The sequence below is a fragment of the Primulina tabacum genome, chromosome 16 (assembly GCF_025594145.1).
Source record: "Primulina tabacum isolate GXHZ01 chromosome 16, ASM2559414v2, whole genome shotgun sequence".
Classification (NCBI taxonomy): domain Eukaryota; kingdom Viridiplantae; phylum Streptophyta; class Magnoliopsida; order Lamiales; family Gesneriaceae; genus Primulina; species Primulina tabacum.
Window position 1 is genome coordinate 2109197 of NC_134565.1, and position 23111 is coordinate 2132307.

The following is a 23111-nucleotide window of genomic DNA, read 5'->3' on the forward strand; positions in this document are numbered from 1 at the left end:
AATAAAATACATCATTACCTACATCATCACACACTAATTTTCAATATTTACAACTCTTATTTTAAACATTCAAATATTCAACATTCAAATATTCAATACACACATTTTAAATATTATTTTCCAATACTCCCCCTTGTGATGATGATCATGATACGATGATGTCTTCATTACGTGTTTTTGTACTGCCTCGTTAAAAACCTTACTTGGAAAAATCCATTGGGATAAAAACCATAGTAAGGGAAAAAGAGTGCAGTCACGTAAACTCTCCCTGATGTTGACATGAACAATTCTTCACAAATTTCGTAGATTGCGCATCCCAATATTATATATGTGCTTTCTGAATATTGACGTAGGAAGTGCCTTTGTGAAGAGATCTGATGAGTTTTCACTTGATTGAATGTGACGAACATCAATACATCTATTCTTCTCAAGCTCCTTGGTGAATGCGAAGAACTTAGGAGGAATATGTTTAGTTCTGTCGCTTTTTATGTATCCTTCTTTCATTTGAGCAACACATGCAGCATTATCTTCATATAGTATCACAGGCTTCTCATCAGATGATAATCCGCATGAAATTTGGATATGTTGGGTCATTGATTTTAACCACACACATTCACGACTTGCTTCATGTAGTGCAATAATCTCGGCATGATTTGATGAAGTTGTTACGAGCGTTTGTTTCTGAGAACGCCAAGATATTGCAGTGCCTCCACGAGTAAATACATATCCAGTTTGGGAACGTGCCTTGTGTGGATCAGATAAGTATCCAACATCAGCATAACCAATTATACTTGGATTAGCATCTTTTGAATACAAAAGTCCCAAGTCTATCGTTCCTCGTAGATAACGGAATATATGTTTAATTCCGTTCCAGTGTCTCTTTATTGGATATGTGCTAAATCTTGCCAACAGATTCACGGCAAAAGATATATCGGGCCTTGTACAATTTGTAAGATACATAAGGGCACCGATGACACTTAGATATGGTACTTCTGGACCAAGAATATCTTCATCATCTTCACATGGACGGAATGGATCCTTTTCTATGTTTAATGATCTAACAACCATTGGAGTACTTAAAGGATTTGCTTTATCCATATTAAAACGTTTGAGGATCTTTCCTGTATAATTTGTCTGGTGAACAAACATTCCACATTCTTTTTGTTCAATTTGTAAACCTAGACAATACTTGGTTTTTCCAAGATCCTTCATTTCAAATTCTTCCTTCAAGTATGACACAACTTCTTGAATTTCTTTATTCGTTCCAATGATGTTTAAATCATCAACATATACAGCAATAATTACGCATCCGGATGTTGTTTTCTTAATGAAAACACAAGGGCATATTGAATTATTTACATATCCCTTTTTTATCAAGTGATCACTTAGTCGATTATACCACATTCGACTTGATTGCTTTAACCCATATAATGATCTTTGTAATTTCACATAATAACATTCCCTGGGTTTTGAACTTTGTGCTTCAGGCATCTTAAATCCTCCAGGGATTTTCATATATATATTACTATCAAGTGATCCATATAAGCAAGCTGTAACAACATCTATAAGACGCATTTCTAAATTTTCAGATACCGCCAAGCTAATCAAATACCGAAACGTAATTGCATCCATCACAGGAGAATACGTTTCTTCATAATCAATTCCAGACCTTTGAGAAAAACCTTGTGCAACAAGTCGAGCTTTATATCTTACTATTTCATTTTTCTCATTTCGCTTTCGAATAAAAACCCATTTGTATCCAACAGGTTTTACACCTTCAGGTGTAAGGACTATAGGTCCAAAAACATTATGTTTATTTAGCGAATTTAATTCAACCTGGATGGCATCTTTCCATTTTATCCAATCCTGCCGATTTTTACATTCACCAAAAGATTTTGGTTCATGATTTTCGTTATCATTTATGATGTCGATTGCCACATTATAAGAAAATATATCATCAATTTCATCTATATCTTTTCGGTTTCATATTTTTCCAGTATTAATATAATTGATAGAGATTTCATGATTCTCGTCAGTTTGTGGTTCTAACAGAACATTTTCATCATCATGTGTTTCTTCAGGAACATCATTCTCTATTTTGTGATCATCATGTGTTTCTTCAGAAACGTCATTCTTTATTTTGTGATCATCGTGTTTCTCTATGAATTTTCTTTTTCGAGGATTTTTATCCTTGGAACCGACTGGCCTTCCACGCTTCAGGCGTTTAATGACATCATGAGTATCTTCCATTTGTTTATTTGGAATTTCAATTCGAGCAGGGGCATTTGCAGCATGTATATATGATTTAGTTACCCCTTTTGTGTCTGCAAATGCATCTGGTATTTGATTTGCTATTCTTTGCAAGTGTACAATTTGTTGTACATCTTTTTCACAGTTGTTTTGTTCTTGGATCCAGATGTAACAATGATGATACATACCATGTAATTTCATTTTCGGTATGTTTCTGTTCTCCCCCTAACATTGAGAAGATTTCCTCATTAAAATGACAATCAGCAAAACGTGCTGTGAACACGTCACCTGTCTGAGGTTCAAGATATCGAATGATTGATGGACTATCATAACCGATATAAATTCCAACCTTTCTTTGAGGTCCCATTTTCTTTCGTTGCGGTGGTGCAATAGGCACATACACCATACATCCAAAAATTCTCAGATGAGAAATGTCTGGTTCTTTACCAAATGCAAGCTGCAATGGGGAGTATTTATGATATACACTTGGTCTTATGCGAATTAATGAAGCAGCGTGTAAAATTGCATGTCCCCATATAGAAATAGGGAGCTTTGTTTTCATAATCATTGGTCTAGCAATCATTTGCAGACGTTTAATCAATGATTCAGCCAATCCATTCTGTGTATGTACATGAGCAACAGGATGCTCAACAATGATTCCCATAGACATACAATAATCATTGAAAGTTTGGGAAGTAAATTCACCAGCATTATCAAGTCTAATTTTCTTGATTGTATAATCGGGAAATTGATTCCTCAATTTTATTATTTGAGCAAGTAATCTTGCAAATGCAACATTTCGAGTTGATAATAAACATACATGTGACCATCTGCTGGAGGCATCAATCAATACCATAAAGTATCTGAATGGTCCACATGGTGGATGGATTGGTCCACAAATATCACCATGAATACGTTCAAGAAACATTGGTGATTCAGTTTGGATTTTGACTGGTGATGGTCTTATAATAAGTTTTCCAAGAGAACATGCTTTACATTGAAACTTATTATTCTGAAAGATCTTCTGGTCTTTCAGTGGATGACCATGTGTATTTTCTATAATTCTTCGCATCATTGTTGAACCAGGATGTCCCAATCGATCATGCCAATTGGTTAATATCGAAGAATTATCAACTACCATGTTTGATTCAATGGGACTTATATGTGTATAATGCAATCCAGTAGGGAGCATTGGTAGTTTTTCAATCACATATTTCTTTCTTGATTTATATGTGATAAGACACATATATTTCTCATTCCCTTCATTCATTGTTTGAGTATCATACCCATGGGAATATATATCATTAAAACTCAACAAATTTCTTTTCGATTGTGGTGAATATAAAGCATCATTGATCAAAAATTTTGTACCATTAGGTAACAAAAATTGTACTTTACCACATCCTTTAATCAAGTCTACAGGACCTGATATTGTATTCACCGTTGTTTTTGTTGGTTTTAGTTCCAAGAAATATCTTTTATCTCGGAAGATAGTGTGCGTTGTACCACTATCGGGTATGCAAACTTCAGCTTTGCTCATAGCATTTTCCATATTTGAACTTCAAAAAAATATGCAATGAAATAAATTACTTGCAATATATATTTAAATATAACACAAATCATAATTATACAATAAAACATTATTCTATGAATACATGAAAAATAGATTACTGTACATTTATATTCTACCATTATATTGTTCATTTTCAGAGAAATCGTTGAGAAAATCTGCAGCATCAATATTGTTCATTTCTATCCCACCAACATATTGATCATTTCCACAGAAATCATTCATAAAATCATCCAGCATCAAAATGAGTTGAATCACTCAAACGGTCACTGCGTTCAGTGAAGTTTGTCTCCTTTTCTTTCCCCTTTAATGATTCTTTATAAAGTTTACAAAGGTGCTCAGGGGCTCGACAAACTTTGGACCAATGTCCTGAAGTACCACATATCTAACAAGAACTTTCATATCTTTTTGAATGCTTCTCATTAACACTTGTATTCTCATGATGCCTTTTCTGTGGATGGTTTGGGACGTTCTTTTGAGATGAGTTATAAAAATAACTATCTCGATTATTTTCAAAACCACGGCCTTGACCACGACCACGGCCAATTCCACGTCCACGTCCACGTCCACGACCTCGACCTCGACCAAAACCTTGTCTTTGAATTTGATTTTGGTTTCCATGTTTAAATTCATTTTTACTTACATCATTTACTTCTGGAAATGCTGTTGATCCAGTGGGTCGGGACTGATGATTTCTCATTAATAGCTCGTTGTTTTTTTCCGCCACAAGAAGACAGGCGATGAGTTCAGAATATCTCGCGAATCCACGTACTCTATATTGTTGCTGTAGAGTAATATTTGATGCATGAAACGTGGAAAATGTTTTTTCAAGCATCTCAGATTCTGTGACCTCATGTCCACAAAATTTTAATTGCGAGATTATTCTATACATCGCCGAATTGTAATCACTGACTTTTTTAAAGTCTTGGAATCTCAATGTATTCCATTCATCCCAGGCGGTCGGAAGTATAACTTCTCTTATATGTTCGAATCTTTCTTTTAATCCCTTCCACAAAGCCATGAGATTTTTTTCAGTCAGATATTCACATTTCAATCCATCGTCGAGATGTCGACGCAAAAATATCATGGCTCTTGCCTTTTCTTGTGACGTGCATATGCCATTTTCTTTAATGGTCTCGCTTAGACCCAATGACTCAAGATGCATTTCTACATCTAGAGTCCATGGCATATAATTCTTTCCCGTGATGTCGAGCGCAACAAATTCGAGCTTTGTTAAATTTGACATGGTGGTACTAAAAAAAATTACGATGCATTTTATTAGTTAATAATTATTGCAATACAAAGTAATGGATAAACAACAAGTACAAGTATTTGTAAAAATAAAGAAAACGCACGAGGAGGATATTCTCCGATAAATACAAGACTCGTGAGTATGACAACCAAAATAATTAAAAATATCCTTGAGAAAGCCATCTTCTTTTTTCTTCGAAAAATTTGATGATGAATAATTTTTAGAGAAGAAGAGAAAGTTGGAGTGATGGAATGTGTTTGTGAGATCATATTTATAGGGCAAAAACTAGCCGTTTTTTACCATTTATGACCGTTGGGGTACAAAAAAAATAAAGGTATGTATTTGTATAATTTTATGGTAATAATATGATATATATAATATTAGACATGTTTAAATAATTATGTATATCATATCATAATATTATAATGAGTGTCATAATTTATTTTGTTTAAAAACCTTATAGGCTTTTATACTTGTCGTATCCCTTACCGGGAGTGTGGGATGTCGTCTTAACATCCTCCCCGGATTTATAACAAGTTTATGAAAAATTTATTTTTATTATTTCTAATAATAACATTATATTGTATATTAAATAAATACACAATAAATAAATAACAGTAAAATAAATATAATTATTTTTGTTACCTTTTTCTTCTGTTTGGAGCTTGGAAAAGTATGTAGGACTTTTAGAGCTTCGTGCTGATAACGTGTTGTGAAAAAGTAAAAATTTATGGTAAAAAGTAAAAATCTCAAACTCTCAAAATTTACCAAACTACACACTTTATAATATTTTTCTCTCTACTCAATTGTTATTTTCTTCACAAATGAGAGATCTATTTATAGGAAATCTTTACAAATAATCCAAAAATAAAATACATCATTACCTACATCATCACACACTAATTTTCAATATTTACAACTCTTATTTTCAACATTCAAACATTCAATACACACATTTTAAATATTATTTTCCAATATCTTCCACTTTGTTTAGTTTTTCTCGATCTCCAGCTCATTTCTCCTCCTTTTGTCGACTTGGTATATTACCTTTTCAATACCACGTGAAGCCATACTTCTCACCAGATGTAACCGCAGCGGGCCACATTAGGCAAACATGCAAGCCAATTGGTCCCAACTTGGTGAGCAAAAAGTGTCATCCACCCACCTATTGGTCGAAATGGCATCAAACTATATAAAAGTAAAGAGAGGTGAATTCTTACCCATCTCATCCCTAATAAATGATATGTATACATATACATGTGTATATATAGGTGGTCACAATTACGTGAGCTGTTCGATCAAAACTCGACATATTCGAAATATTATCTTGAGTCGAGTTTGAGCTTGAAGGTCGACCTCGAAGTCTAGCACTTAAGTCGACCATATGATAAAAGGAGTTAATTTCACACCTCTCGTTCTCATGGTTACAAATTGGTTAAATCATATGAGAGAAATGCTTAACAATCAAAATGTAACGTTTAAAGATATTTGAGTTATATCATTAATATCAGCAACTGATTTTAATTAAACAACAGTAGTCGCTCGGTTGAGTAGGTCTCTTGTGAGACGGTCCTACGGATCTTTATCTGTGAGACGCGTCAATCCTACTGATATTCACAATAAAAAGTAATACTCTTAGCATAAAAAATAATATTTTTTCATGGATGACCCAAATAAGATATCTGTCTCACAAAATACGACCCGTGAGACCGTCTCACACAAGTTTTTGTCTGATCGGTTTTACATTTATCATGAATAAATTAATTTGTAAATAAATATTCATCCTCGTATATAAAAGTGATAAACTCTTGTCATTTTGACATGGTGTAATGCTAGAAAAAAATTTAAATCGCACTGTGACTATCAAGATATAAGTTTCGATATTCGACAAATCGTTCGATCCTATAATATATATAATTTTCGATAAATTGACAATCACGACTCTCCAAATTAACAAATTTCTATTATAAAATAATCTCACATGGTATGAATACGGGCTTGTTATTTTCCATGCGAAGCCAAATACTTGAACTATCAGCCAACCACGTATTGTATATAACGCCATAAAAAAAAAGAGAGAAAGACCAATGAATTGTAAAAATTATTAATTAAAGTTTAGTAGATGCTAGAAGTGTGGATAATTTATTTATTACTTTTTTATTTTATTATTATATTATTATTTTTTAAAAAAGAAAAAGAATTTAGTACGCGTGTTATGCTACAATATTATGGCAGCTGTACTATGAAATAAATTAATTTTGAGGGACCTCCTTATTTGATGGGCAAAACATTTATTTATTCCACAAGAAAATTATCGAAACCAACAAAAATATTCAGATTCTTTTTGGATAGGTGGCCGATATAAGTTTAGCTTCGAATTACTGAAATTTTATGGTCAAATATATTTAGATTTTAATTTATTATTTACCCGTTGCGTTGTCGCGTTGCATGTGTAACGAATATTTGTGAAGGAATTAATGGGTGTTTTTATTGAAAGAGAAGTGAAATAATGTGGAGTGAAATAACGTGGAGTTTGTTTTGGGAGTGAGATATTGAGTGTTTGTTTGAGAGAGAGTGAGCGTTTTCGAAAATTCAAAAATTTATATAAAAATCAAAATACGATAGGATTCGTCGATGACGATAATAATAGAGATGAGGATGGTGATGAAGATGACCATAACAATTACGTTGATGCAAAAACCTAGGCACCGTAAGTTTTTATTTTATTTTTTGTTGGTGATACTTATTGTACATTTTATTTTAAATATCAGTCGAATTTGATTTTTTTTTAAATATCGATCGGATACAGTTGTATATACGATGAAATGAATTGATTTAAGAAATAACATACAAACACGGTTACTATTGTGAGATGAGTTTATGATCATATTTAATTTATGAAAAAATATTAAAAAAATTACTTTAAAAATATTATATCTCATGATAAATATGAATTGGATTGATTTGTTTCACGAATATAGATTTATTAGATCGTTTCAACTCAATAAAGAATGAAAAAATAATCTCTCAAGTAATATATTATCATTATTATTAAAAATAGTGTAATTTGATATAGTGTAATTTTGAATTCAACGAGCAATCGATTCGAATCTTGAACAAATTCAAAACAAAAATCATCCATAGAACCAAGCGAAATTATAACAAAACAAATAGCTCGTGTCAAAAGTGTGTGTTTTTTTTTTAAAAAAAAAACAATTTACTAAATATTGTATAATATAATATTTATATATCCTAATATATGTTTTTTTACTGTTTTCCCACGTATCAAAAAATTATTATAACTTAGTATTAAATTCATATGAATACAAATAATAATAAATAAATTTATAATATGATAAAAACGAGGATCGGTTAAATAATATTTACCATTATTATTCAGTGACCATTACAACTATTATTTTTATTAATTTATATTGTTTAGGATGATTCTCATTTTTTTGATTTATCTGTGATTAATTATTCTTTTTATTATTATTATTTTTTCATATCTGAACAAAATAGAAGATATGCCTCACAAAATTGATTTGTTTGTGTTTTCGATGCCACGTCAGAATTTCAAAAAATTACTAAAAATCAAAACATGACATGAGTTGTATGATCAAAATTCAAATGTGAATATTTACCGCACACAATTAAAGTAAACTTAAAGGACTGTTCTGACTAAATTTCCAAAAGAACAAAAAGTTTATAAAAATAAAAAAAGATTAAAGTTTGATGGATTGGAATTGAAAAGCGACAAAAATCAACTAAATTTTCCGTACAAGGCCAAGTTAGTTAACTTGTTAGATTAACTTTCTTGATATCGACTAGCACATAAATAAATGCAGGCTGGTGGTGTTAGTCTATAGAGGGATATTGTTTAAAATAATTAGTCATTATTTTATATATTATTCGTGAATATTCTCTTTAGGTACTCACTTATTGAAAGACTCTCTGTCATATTAACGTATCTTTTATGAAACGATTTTACGGATCTTTGTCTGTAATATGAATCAATCATGATCATATTTTTTACATTAAAACAAAACTTTTGACATGAATGACCCACAAAATAAAAAATTTGTTTCACAAAACAACTGTCTTAAAAAAGTTTTTGTGTTATATTAATAATGTTTTCGAATTGAGGAGTGAAATCAAATAAAATGATATTGAAATATTTAAAGTTTTATACAAAAAAATCCAAAAAAAAAAAATAATAATAATAATCACGAGCTATAGTTTCACCTTATTTCACACAACACTTGCAGCTCTAAAGTGTAGAAAATTGAGTGTTGGAGGGCAAAATGGTCATTTCATATACTAGATTTCTTCCTTAGACAAGGTAAAACAATATTTACAGTAGGAATTAATATACCCCACACGATAATAAGTCGCAAACATGACAAAAAGCTACGCAAATTTTTTACAAAATTGGTTTTAGTTTATCACGGAAGGACTCTTTTAGCCTTGAACATGAAGCTAAGTTACATTTCAGTCCCCGAAACAGAATTCTCCCCTTGCCAACTCCAAACGATGTCTTTCAAGGCAGGCCTCACATCCTCCTCGCAGAACTTCCTATACTCGAGTGTGTCCCCGGCCTCCTTCGAGAACTCCACCACCGCCACCTCCGGCGCGACCTCGAACACCTCCGCCGTCACCGACAACTTACCTTTACGCCCCTCCGATGTGCCCTGCATCCTCACCTTGAAATCCTTGTTGAAAACCATCTTGAAGTTCGCTTTCCTGGCCAGTGACTCGAGCTTCGACATGATCGAGGAGGCCGAGCATTTGGACGTGAAGAGCGTACCGGACCTTGATCGGTTCTCGAAAAGGTTCGATAAGTCGAACCCGGATGACATTGATGATATGAATGCGAATGCATTGTAGAAAGGGGGGGAAGATTTTGATCTCTTTAGCTCTAATTCTTTCCTCTGTGCTTCATCTTCTTGATCCAAGGGAGTTTCATTCGCTGGTTCTTGGATCGAAAAGGCGATCGGCCTATTGAATCCCTTGCAAAACCAGGGATTTTTCATGATCCCTGGAATTGTGATCCTCTTCTGTGGATCAGCAACCAGGAGCCTGGATATTAGCCTCTTTGCGTCGTAGGAGAACCACGGGGGGAAATCGAATTCAGACTTGAAAACTTTGCTGTACATCTTCATCAGATTCTCGTCCTGGAATGGCAAAAATCCTGCTAAAAGAACATATAAAATCACCCCACACGACCAAATGTCCGATTTTGCACCATCATACCCTTTTTTCCTAAGCACTTCTGGAGCAACGTAAGCCGGCGTTCCACACTGCGTGTGCAGAAGCCCGTCGTTCCGATGGTGCTCCGGCAAAGCGGACAGCCCAAAGTCGGAGACTTTGAGGTTTTCGTTCTCATCAAGAAGCAGATTTTCGGGCTTCAAGTCCCTGTGCGAGACCCCGCGGCTGTGGCAGAAATCCACCGCACTTAACAGCTGCTGGAAATACTTCCTCGCCGCATCTTCTTTCAACCTCCCTTTGGCGATTTTCGCGAAAAGCTCGCCGCCCTTTATGTACTCCATGACGAAGTAGATTTTCTGCTTCGTGGCCATTACTTCTTTGATCTCTACCACATTCGGGTGCCGAACCATTCGCATGACGGAGATTTCGCGGGTGATCTGCTCCATTAACCCTTCTTTCTTGACCTGATCCTTGTTGATGACTTTGATGGCGACGCTTTCGGAGGTCCTGAGGTTTCTGCCATGGTAAACCTTGGCAAAGGTGCCTTGGCCTAGGAGCCGCCCCATCTCGTACTTGTCGAAAATGATATTCCTAGAGGATCCATTGCTGATTTGGTGGTTTTCTTCAGTATGTTTTGTGGGTTTTTCCTCCATTGGGAATACAAATCAAGAAAAATGGCAAAAGGTTGAGTTCGAGGGCTATTGGTCGATTATTTATAGCAATTAAACACACACACGGTGAATTTACTAATCAATTTACTTGGTTTGGTCCCGAAAGCAAAAGTTGTAATGGGACACTAAAGAAATAGACCAAGCAACGACAAAAATTGTGCCTTGGAAATCGAAAGAAACCGCAAAGGTTGCGGTTGCGGCGGGGCCGGAGGAGAAGGAGGAGAATCTTTTTTGCCTAGGAGCATGAAGTAGAAGAATTCGTCTAGCCCTTTGAGAGAACAATTGGTTGGTGGTGCAAAAAATATAGTGTGTGAGTTTGTGGTGGGCCCAACTGTTTCAAAAATTTATTTTAGGGTTAAATTACTAACAATTATTTTTTAAATATTTATTATGCCAATTACAATTGATTATGGCATCTTGTTTTTCATTTTAAGCATCCATAATTTATTTCTATAATATTATATAAATATTTGATGTTTACAAAGAATATTTAGATGGTGGGGTAAGGGGGTGTCAACTTGTGATTGGAGGACATAATTTTGCCTTTATGTGGAGTGTTCGGGAGCCCATAGAAAGAACGGAAAAATCTTGGATTAAAAGTATTATAATAATATATGTAATAATATTGACAGTGTCATAATGCAACTTGGCATTTTTTGTGGGAGCCAAATGACATAATCACAAATGCAATGTGCGGCTTTCATTTAACCAAATCCCCGTAACATGGCCCCTTCAAGATTTGCCTGACTAAGAAAGAAAATAGGAGGATTATCTATAAATAACTTCTTCCATTCACAATTAACTAAGTTAAATGTTATGCCAGGTAACATAAATTTTGGGTATGAATTATTAAGTTTGAAACTCGCATCTCTATGATCGGTAGAATAAACGAGTGAAAATCGTAATCCTACATGATCTGTTGAATGAAGTTTAAATACTTTTGTTATTGAAAAATGAACAAACAGATTCAAATATCGAACCGAGGTATTATATATTCAATCATCTGAATTTAATTCATTATTTTAAAAATTAAGGCATATGTCAAATCGAGGTGGTGTTGTTTCTTCGTCTCGGTGAAAGACATGAAATAAGAATAAGATCGATAGCCACCCAACCTTATGGAGCTTATTTTACTAGCTTTTGTTTTGGTCAAGAGAAGCGATATCCATCGAAAAGAAAGAAAGTATCACATCACTGAAGCTATTTCTTTAGCAGCAGAATGGAGAATCTTCCCACTTAGGGAAAATGGATGAAGTTTTAGCCTTTTGAATTCTGCGGGATGAATACTACGTAGTAAAGATAGAAAACCAGGTGGAATGAAATATGAATTATTAGTATTGAACTATGGGCACGATATTTTAATATTGAGTAGGTTTTTTGTGAGACGGTCTCACAAATTTTTATCAGTGAGACGGGTCAAATTTATCGATATTTACAATAAAAAATAATAATCTCAGGATAAAAGATAATATTTTCTCATATAGAGATTCGTCTCACAAAATACGACATGTAAAACTGTCTTACACAAGTTTTTGTCTTTGATATTTTACCCGTAGATTACTTAATTTTTATAATATGTAAAATTGCTATAGAAATTTTATATCAGATCAAGTACATGTCAGGCTTTCGAAAAGTTTCGTGAGAATAATTTTGTATTTCCAATAATATTATGATTTGTCCGAGGATTTGTATATTTGAAATTGAATCGTAAAAATATATTTAACTAATATAAGTGATTTTAAATCACTTGTTCTAATTGTGAACCAAATTATTATGACGGATTTGAGGTGTGAATTTGAAGTCAACTCCATTTAAATCTTTCTATCCAAACACAAACGGAATGATTTATAATCTACCTGCAAGCCACGGCACAAATACAAGGTCTAGTTATGGTTAAAGAAAATAAATATTTCATTAATAATGTATTTTGTCACTAAACTTTAGCTAATCTAGAGATTAATGTATCCATAGTCTCTCAAAATATCTTCATTTATTTTTTAGCACAACATTTGTCACATATGCGACGGTCAGTATAATAAATAAATGTTTGATTTGTTTAATAAAAAAAAATCTGATTGTTGTGCCTGTAGTCCAAAGAGATTATACCAAAAATAATCATAAATAAGAAGCAATTAAACTTAAGGTTTCAGAATGGAAAACAGTTCTTACTGTATCGAAACGAATCTTTTCAACGTATTTATGTTCTTATTCTCACGCATCTTAGAAAGATTCTCAGGGGTTCACTCATCCCAAAATTGCCTCAAGTTAAGCAAACTTAACTTTACACTTCTTATTTGATGAGCTCCCGAAAATAATATACACTTTCTCGATATGAATAGTACCTATCAAATATTTTAAGCACTTCTCAACTGCATAGTCTCATACATGAACAGTTTTGGAATCTCTCTCGTTCCGGTGTGATATCGGTTCATTCATGTCCCCTTCACCTAGCCTGTCAGGAGCTACACATTATCCATACAACATCATGGCACCGACAACCACTCCCCGCTCTCTTCGACATCGTGTGTCACATTAAATAAATAACTCTTAAAATCGCATGCGTACACTTCATTATCATGGATTAGTTAAAATACTTCAAATTTCTTCTTTCTCAAAATATACACTGGATATAAATACTATTGTGTCTTGTTAGTAAAAACTTTTAACCATTTAGTTAACGCTAAATTCTGGTAGTACTCTAAATGAAAATTAAGTTCTTTTATCGTAATATGGACACAGAGTAACATGGCAAGCACATACAACACACAAAAAACTCATTTGCACAATCGAGGATAATTAAGTTGATTGAATGTGCGAAGTTTAGAGTCAAAGTCCAATGTTCGATTCGATCCTCAGTTTGAGGTTGTCGGTTAACCTGGTATATGTAACGTGCAGGCTAATGCACATATCCGAAATTCATCGGATACATACTCGATTGAGTTAGTAGAAAAGAAAACCATTCATTTGCCATAAATGATATGCCTCCTGTCTGTGGAATTGTTTCTTTCATCGTAATAAATAAATTAATACATATTTCGATAATGATCAATTTTCAAATCGAAGTAAATTTTCCCCGTAAAACTGAAAATTGGCCTTCAGTCCTCAGCCGTCGATTTTTTTGTGTTCAGTCTCTGGGTACTTTTTTAGTACCACATTTTCACATGAAGTGTACCACATTTTGTATGACATAGTACCACAATTTTGTGGGCAGGGAGTGAACCCAAAGAAATGTTTTGATTGGGGATTTTTCACCAACTTCCCCTAAATAAAAATCTTGTTTGTCTAATTAAAAAATAATAATATATTATATAAAAAGGATATGCTCCTTATCTCGATCCCATGTTGGGTAATGCATGGTGACAACAAATTTTATTGTCCATAGCACGATGTTTGTTATCCACTTAGAGTGGATAATATTCAAAATAATCTCATATCTAACTTTATTATTCAAGATAATCTCATCTAAACTTTTGCTATTTCTTAATTCTTCGATGCATAATTTAAGCCAATTGCTATGTACGTGTACATATTTCGAACGTTGTTTATTTCAAATGATTGACAAGTTTTATGTGTAGTTTTATAGGTTGATTGTATTTGACTCTTATGAAAACTTAAAAAATGCACGATATCATTAAAATCATACGGTTTTTTAATCACGATCGCATTTGCCTGTTTTGTTGTAATTTTTAGGAGATTTGTTCATATGACTTAAACACATAGGGCTTTAAAAGATCGTCGATTTCACGTACACAAGAACTCATGTAAGACGGTCTCACGGATCAATTTTGTGATACAGATCTTTTATATGAGTTATCCATAAAAAAATATTATTTTTTGTGTAGGTCTCTTGTGAGACGGTCACACGAATCTTTATTCATGAGACGAGTCGACCATGTTTATATTTACAATAAAAATAATATTTTTCATGAATGACTTCAAATATAATATCTTTTTTACAAAATTCACCAATGATATCCTCTCGCATGAGTTTTTATGTTAAAGGTATTATTTTTTAATATAAATATGAACATATTTGACATGTCTCATAAATAAATATATGTGAGATTGTCTTACATGAGACCTACTCTTTCACGTACAGGGTTTGGTGTTCTTTGATTTTTTAAGGGAGTAGTAAATGTAATTTTACTTTAATCTCTTATAAGATTACCTTTCTACGGAACTTTTACATAATAATTGACGTTTATTATTTTTTAAATATATGTTGGTGTAATGGGCCAGGTTTAAAATGTGCAATTAAAAATTCATGGAGATGTTTTCATTGCTGGGCGGCTTGTATTGCTTCCAGCCTAATAATATGTCCAAGCTATATCGAGCCCGATCCTACTTACTGGGCCAATGGCAAGGCTGTTTAGGCCCAAAATATTTGGACCCAAAAATGGGCCCAATTTTAGAACGTAACAAGGACATACTCACGTACTGGCCCTATGTAAGATCAAGATTTTGAAATTCTGAGTTGGCCTGATCCTACTGTTTGGGCCATAGCCATTGCAGTTTAGGCCCAAACGTATTGGACAAAGGTTAATAGGTTGTTCCATTGTTTTATCGAGATCATAGATCTAAAAAAAATTAAAAATCTCAAGTTGTATTTTTTTTTTGAAAAATAAGAAAAAAAAAATGCAAAATTTAATTTTGGAAGAATAAATTATTTAAAACATCTTATCAGTAACCACTGTTAAAAACATGATATACAACTTACAATTTTATTTATTAAAATTTTTTTTTTCCATTTTTTGATACTATTCAAACTCATTCCGTTCTCTCAAATAAAATTCGACATGAAAAAAAATAATGAAACAATAACATATTTATTTTTGTTAGGCAAAAACTTGTGTGAGACGGTCTCACAGGTGATATTTTATGAGACAAATATCTTATTTGTGTCATCCATGAAAAATATTACTTTTTTATGCTAATTAGAGTATTATTTTTATTGTGAATATCAGTAGGGTTAACCCGTTTCACAGATAAAGATTCGTGAGATCGTCTCTCAAGAGACTTACTTTTTTTGTTGATGTACATCCATTTGCCGAAGTGTAAACTGGGTAAACCTCGTACTTAACACACTCGTATCTCTATTTAATTCAACTTCATCAACACTTTAATATTGGCATGATTCGTATCAAATATTCCGAAATCGAATACTTATTTTATTTTATTCATTTCAAGAAATTTTGTTTAAATTCAGTGTTTAACTTCGCTAATCCTTTTGATTTACTTTAATTTGTAATTCGGAGTAAAAAAATAAATAAAAATAGTATAGCTCAATCCAATTATTATATTTTTTCCTTAAAAATTCAGATAATTCATTTGAAATAAAATCATACTCTGACTTTGGAAAAAAAAAAGTTTAATGTAAACATGCAACACCGCCACGACCTTTAGGATGTTATGTGAAGTCAATTTAGAATTCATAAAATTAAATAAAGCAAACTCAATCTAATGATATTATTTGCAAGAAAACTTTTGCTAATTAAATTTTTTTGACTTAGGAATTATGATAATAAAGTCAACCCCTCAAGTTTTAATATAATTTTTTCCCTAGAATTTTAAGGATATATGTCGTTTTTAAAACATTAATTTATAGTTTACACCCTCAAAATTTTCAATGAATTTTCGGACAACATATAAAGTCGTCCGTGGTCATATAATTAGGTCTTGATCTATTCCAAAACTGCTAGATTTTTATATAATCTAATCTAATTTATTTGCACGTTCATTTTCACCAGAAATAATACTGTTCCAATTTCGGCTGCCATTTATCATATCTATTCTATTTTTTTAATATTAATATAATATAATAAAAACTAGAAAAATGTAACGTGGTTGACTGGTGGTTCAATTTCTACAGTGACATTTGTTTTGGTAATAATTCAATTAGGTGTAATGGTCAACATTTTTCACATTTGTATAGATAGGAAGTCTTGTGTGTACCACACTTTTGTTTCTGGCTTTGAATGTCAAACGTCAATCTAGGAGGCCAAATTCAATTTGAACTTGAAATGGTTCAAGTTTAAGTGCTACGATTCTTTAAAAAATTCAGGAATGAATTGCAAATATATGTATATTTTTTTAATACCAGTGGAATTTTTCTTGGTTTTTAATGGGGATGTTGTTAGAAAAATTGCTAAAAACAATAGCGCAGAAACCAACTTGTAGAGATAAAGCAATAACCGATACAAGCTTGCTGTTTACAGTATGACTAATGTATAAAACAAGCAAATCAGTATCGTGAAGAAAACAATAGTATAATGCTTAATTAAATCAAACCGATGCCTGTAGCTGGTACAGTTTTCTTAAAACATATTCGCCCTCTCCGGTATGTGCTTCGAGGTTTCAGCGGACGTTTGTTTCCCAAGATACAACGGAACAACCAGCAGTGACTTAGCACGAGACACTACTACGGCGAACTGAAAACGTACCTTTACTTTATCACCGAAATTTAAAGGAGGCCAAATGAAAAGCTAACAATATGAAATGCAAGAGAATACTTGAAAGAGAAAAGATTTTCATGTACTTGAAATGAGGAAATGAACCCACTATTTATAAGCCTCAAAATGCACACCAAGAGTCATAGAAGATTAACTCAATTAATCTTCCCATTAACTCAAGAATATGAAGAGTCAAAACTCTTCAATTAACTCAAGAATGTGGAGAGCCAAAAGACACTCTCACATTCATGAGACATAATTTTTTATTCAACCTTTAAATTTTTATTAAAATTTCCAACAATCCCCCACATGAATGAAAATTGATACAAAACTTGGTGACAAAGTTCTACAGTTGAATCCTGCATAGGATAGGTAGGTGTTACCCTTTGAACCTTCACTCATGAAATATATTTGCTTTACTAGCTGACCAGTAGACATGAAGCCCTTGAACTGTTCTGCCATTTATGTAAATTAAGATATACTTCACACAAAACTATCTCTGATACTATTCAGTTCTCATGATTGTGTTCCTTTTGGCCATAAGCATATGCCTGGTTCTGCAAGATGGTCTAGAATTGAGCCCTACAATTCCTTCGAAGCGGCCCCACTTCTCTCACACAGGTGATTCTATATTACTTCTTATTAGAATCATTAAAAGCTGTAATCTTATCCTCAACATTCACTGTTTCATAATAGGAATGGACTAAGGATAACCCCCACAGTGATATACCAAATCAGTGCGATTAGGTTGTCCCATTGAACCTAGTTCTTGGGATCTCCAGTCAGTGTAGGTTGGGTTTTCCTTCGCACCAATTTATTCTATAGGCTTGAGTCCCATTCCCCTGGACATTTTCGCAACTAACTCTCTGTTTAATCCCTTGGTTAGCGGATCTGCTATATTATCCTTTGACTTTACATAGTCAACAGAGATAACTCCAGTTGAGAGTAGTTGTCTAATGGTATTGTGTCTATGACATATATGCCTAGACTTACCATTATACATTTTATTTTGTGCCCTTCCAATCACATATTGGCTATCACAATGTATGCATATAGCCGGCAATGGTTTTTCCCATCCTGGAACATCTTCTAATAAGTAACGCAACCATTCAGCCTCTTCAGCACACTTGTCAAGAGCTATAAACTCATATTCCATTGTGGACCTGGCTATGGCAGTTTGTTTAGAAGATTTCCATGCAATTGCTGCACCTCCTAAAGTGAATACAAATCCACTTGTAGATTTTGAGTCTTTCATATCAGATATCCAATTTGCATCATTGTATCCTTCAATAACAGCAGGATATCTTGTATAGTGCAGCCCATGATCACGAGTGAACCTTAAGTATCTTAGCAATATGATAATTGCTTTCCAATGTTCAACTCCTGAATTACTCGTGAATATACTCAATTTGCTCATTGCATAAGCTATGTCTGGTCTTGTACAACTCATTAAGTACACCAGACTTCCAATTACTCGAGAATATTCTAATTGAGACATACTCTCACCTCGATTCTTTGATAGATGCTGACTGATATCTATCGGGGTTCTAGCCAATGCAGTGTCATCCTTATTGAATTTCTCAAGTATTTTGTCAACATAATGTGACTGACTTAGAACTAGCCCTTCTAATGTTCTATGAATTTTAATTCCAAGGATTACATCGACTAAGCCCAAATCTTTCATGTCAAATCTTGAGTTCAATAACTTCTTGGTGGATTTGATCATCTTATCATTACTACCAATGATAAGTATGTCATCTACGTAAAGACATAAAATGACATATCCATTTTCAGTGGATTTTATATATACACATTTGACACATTCACTGAATTTAAATCAACTTTCTATCATGGATTTATCAAATTTTTCGTGTCATTGCTTTGGTGCTTGTTTTAAGCCATACAGAGAATTCACCAGTTTACAAACCTTATTTTCTTGTCCAGTCGCAGAAAATCTCTCAGGTTGTTACATGTAAATTTCATCTTCTAAATCTCCAGTTAGAAAAGCTGTCTTTCCATCCATTTGGTGTACTTCAAGATTTCGCAAGGCGGCAATCGCAAGTATCACAAAAATAGAGGTTATTTTCGATACATGAGAATATGTGTCAAAGTAATCAAGCCCTTCACGTTGATGGTAACATTTAATTACCAATCTGGCTTTATACTTATCTATAATTCCATCTGATTTCATTTTCCTTTTGAAAACCCATTTACAGCCTAGTGGTTTGCTTCCCGGAGGAAGATTTACTAATTCCCACGTATGGTTTTGTAAAATGGATTCCATTTCGGAATTGATAGCTTCTTTCCATAGAGGTCCCTCAGATGAACTGATTGCTTCCTTGAAGTTTTGAGGTTCCCTTTCCATCATGAAAGTGATGAAATCCGGACCAAAGGATTTCTCAATCCTAGCTCTCTTGCTACATCTAGGTTCAATATCTTGATCAAGCTCTTGTTCCTTTTCAATTGTCTCATATAATCTTTTGGATAAACTTGGTTCTTCCTTAGATTTGCATGGAAACATGTGTTCAAAGAACGAAACATTTCTTGATTCCATTATCGTATTCTTGTGAATATCATGTATTTGAAATTCATGTACAAGAAAACGATATGCACTATTGTTTTGAGCATATCCAATGAAAATGCAATCAACAGTTTTTGGTCCTATCTTTACTTTCTTTGAAGTGGGTGCTGCAACCTTGGCAAGACACCCCCACAATCGCAAGTATTGGTAGGAAGGACTTCTACCTTTCCATAACCCGTATGGACTTTTATCTTGCTTCTTTTGGGTCACCTTATTTAAAAGGTAATTTGCTGTTATAACAGCTTCCCCCCACATGTTCTGAGGTAAAAAAGAACTTAATAACAACGCATTTATCATTTCTTTTAATGTGCGATTCTTTCTCTCTGCAATGCCATTTTGCTGAGAAGAATAAGGTGCAGTTCTTTCATGTTTGATACAGTGTTGATCACAAAACTCAGCAAATGGTGATTCATATTCACCTCCACAATCACTTCTTAGCACCTTAATTTTCTTGCTAAGTTGATTTTCAACTTCACTCTTATATTGGACAAATTTATCAATAGCTTCATCCTTACTTTTAAGGAGATACACATAACAAAATTTTGTGCTATCGTCAACAAAAGTGATGAAGTATTTATTTCCTACTACGAGTTTGCATACTTTTTAGATCACATATATCACTGTGAATTAGATCAAGTGGTTCAGTATTTCTTTCAATAGTTCGAAAAGATGATCTTGTTAGTTTTGCCTCAACACAAGTTTCACATTTATGTTGTTTATCAATTTGAAATGCAAGAATGCTTTTCATGTTAATTAGTCTACGAATTATATCGTAATTAACGTGTCCAAGTCTACCATGCCATAAACAAGAAAACTCAAGCAAATAAGCAAAATATTAACTTTATTCATCACAGACTTAATAACCATTACATTGAGTTTGAATAAACCATTACAAACATACCCTTTGCCAACAAACATTCCACTTTTCAACAAAATCACCTTATCTGACTCGAAGACAATGCGGAAACCATGCTTGTTAAGAAGCGACCCGGACAGCAAGTTCTTACGGATGTTCGATACATACAGCACATTGTTCAGAGTCAGTTCTTTTCCAGATGTCATCTTTAGGACAACTTTTCCTTGACCTTTGATATCAGAAGTGGCGGAATTTCCCATGAATAGCTTTTCCCCATTCATAGATTCCTCAAGAGTAGCAAACATCTCCTTGTCGGAGCAAACATGGCGAGTGGCACCAGTGTCGATCCACCACTCCCTTGGGTTTGAACCCACCAGATTAATTTCAGAGATTACAGCACATAGATTCATGTTTGAAACCTCTTAGAGATATGTTCTCCATCATATTCACCTCTCGGTTTTTCTTTGGCTTCTTACATTCAGATGCCTTGTGACCCATGCCATCACAGTTATAACATTTTCAGAGAACTTTTTCTTCGAAATGCCTCCCTTGGGCCCCATGTTCAACCTTTTGATGGAGGAGAAGAAATTTTTCTTTTTCGAGCTTTGACCATGCTCGACTACATTTGACTTAGCGGCAACATGAGAAAACAATCGTCTTTCCGAAACTCTTGTTGTCTTCCTCGATGCGAATCCGAACAATGAGCTCTGCAACATTCATCTCCTTGTGCTTGTGCTTCAAATAATTTTTGAAATACTTCCAAGCTGGTGGTAGATTTTCAACAATAGCAGCTGTGGGGACCCGGACGCTAATTTATTCCTTAATCGTCTTTAGGAATAATTCAAACAATTATAATAAACATGGTCTAATTTTTTTTTTTTAAATACAAAGCGGAAACGTAATGTAATTCAATTCAGATTACATACTAAACATAAACATATGAATCTTGTATTATCTACAAGAATTCAACTAGTTTCAACTATATATCAGTGCTGAATCCTAAGTTGCTTCGAAGCCCGGATCTCCACGCTATCTAGTCCAGCCTCGTTCTCTTCTTGACCCTGATCCTATCCCACCTGTTGCCATGCACACATACAAACAAGACAACAGCCGGATAACTCCGATGAGAATTACATTCTCAGTATAAATCATGTATACATGCAGTTATAAAACAATATAAAAGCATATAACAGATATGTCTAACATGTACTCAAATCAGAATATAAATCCATATCAAGAATAAATCATATTCTAAACATGTACCATCATCAGGAACATAATTCATCGTGTACCATATTCAGGAACAAAATCAACGTAACTCAATATAAACTGTCAATTAGACTCATGACTCCACATTTAAGACTAGACTCAATCCTAGTCTAGGGATCCCGGTTTCCAGATGTGGTATTACTATATCGACCAACAGTAATAGAAAAGACTCTAGTTCTATCCACATCGATATAACCATAACACCAAGATATAAAGATGTCGGTATTCCTATATCGACCAACAGTAATAGAAAAGACTCCAGTTCTATCCAAGTCGATATAGCCAAACATCTAGTGTTCTGACCTAACCGTCATGGACTGTGGTCCTATCGCCAATTCACTATCTTGTGCCATCGTGCAATGTGTCCGTGGCGATCCCACCACTATCAGGCACTTCTGTCACAAGATAGTGAATTGGCGATAGGACTGCCATCGTGCAATGTGCCCGTGGCGATCCCACCACTATCAGGCACTTCTGTCACAAGATTACTCGTCTAATACCTGCTGTCTATAAATCAAGAGAACAAGTACATCAATCAAATCAATACAATAAGGTAAAGTATGTGATTTAGGGAAACTCGAGTCAAACCTCACTCGAGTTGTGCAATCCCAACTCAACATTAGTTTATACCTTTATCTTCTCGGTCCGACGAAGACGAAGTATCGAAGTCAACTCTGTCCATACCCAATCTGATAATAACAACCGAATAGATACAATATCAGTATATAACTTAGTTCAAAACCCGTTCTGATTAATACTCAAATCAAAACATAATCTGATCAATGCTAATCGACATATGATACCACAATACCATCTCAACCAATACCGAGTCTGATCAATATCAATTTACGGATGTTTCGACGGCATAACAATACAGTCTCGATAACCCCGTCAATTCCAACACCACAGATATAATACCAGAACTCATAATCAATATCGGTGCAACTCATAATTTCAATAACAATACAAATATGATATCGAATCTCAATTAATCAATTCCAAAAA

General features: G+C 33.7%; 2 protein-coding genes across 2 annotated transcripts; both read right to left on the reverse strand.

The window, feature by feature from the left end:
* Nucleotides 1-9364: 9364 nt before the first annotated feature.
* LOC142529192 (CBL-interacting serine/threonine-protein kinase 5-like) lies at nucleotides 9365-11232 on the reverse strand. The gene has a single exon (XM_075634650.1). The coding sequence runs from the start codon at nucleotides 10931-10933 to the stop codon at nucleotides 9557-9559; it is 1377 nt and encodes a 458-aa protein (XP_075490765.1). The 5' UTR covers nucleotides 10934-11232; the 3' UTR covers nucleotides 9365-9556.
* A 6982-nt stretch (nucleotides 11233-18214) lies between these two features.
* On the reverse strand, nucleotides 18215-21247 carry LOC142529455 (uncharacterized). Its single transcript, XM_075634990.1, has 4 exons — nucleotides 20883-21247; nucleotides 20192-20435; nucleotides 19659-19900; nucleotides 18215-19034 (listed from the first exon to the last, which is right to left on the reverse strand). Exons 1-4 carry the CDS (start codon nucleotides 21245-21247, stop codon nucleotides 18215-18217), a joined length of 1671 nt encoding a protein of 556 aa, XP_075491105.1.
* Nucleotides 21248-23111: the final 1864 nt, after the last annotated feature.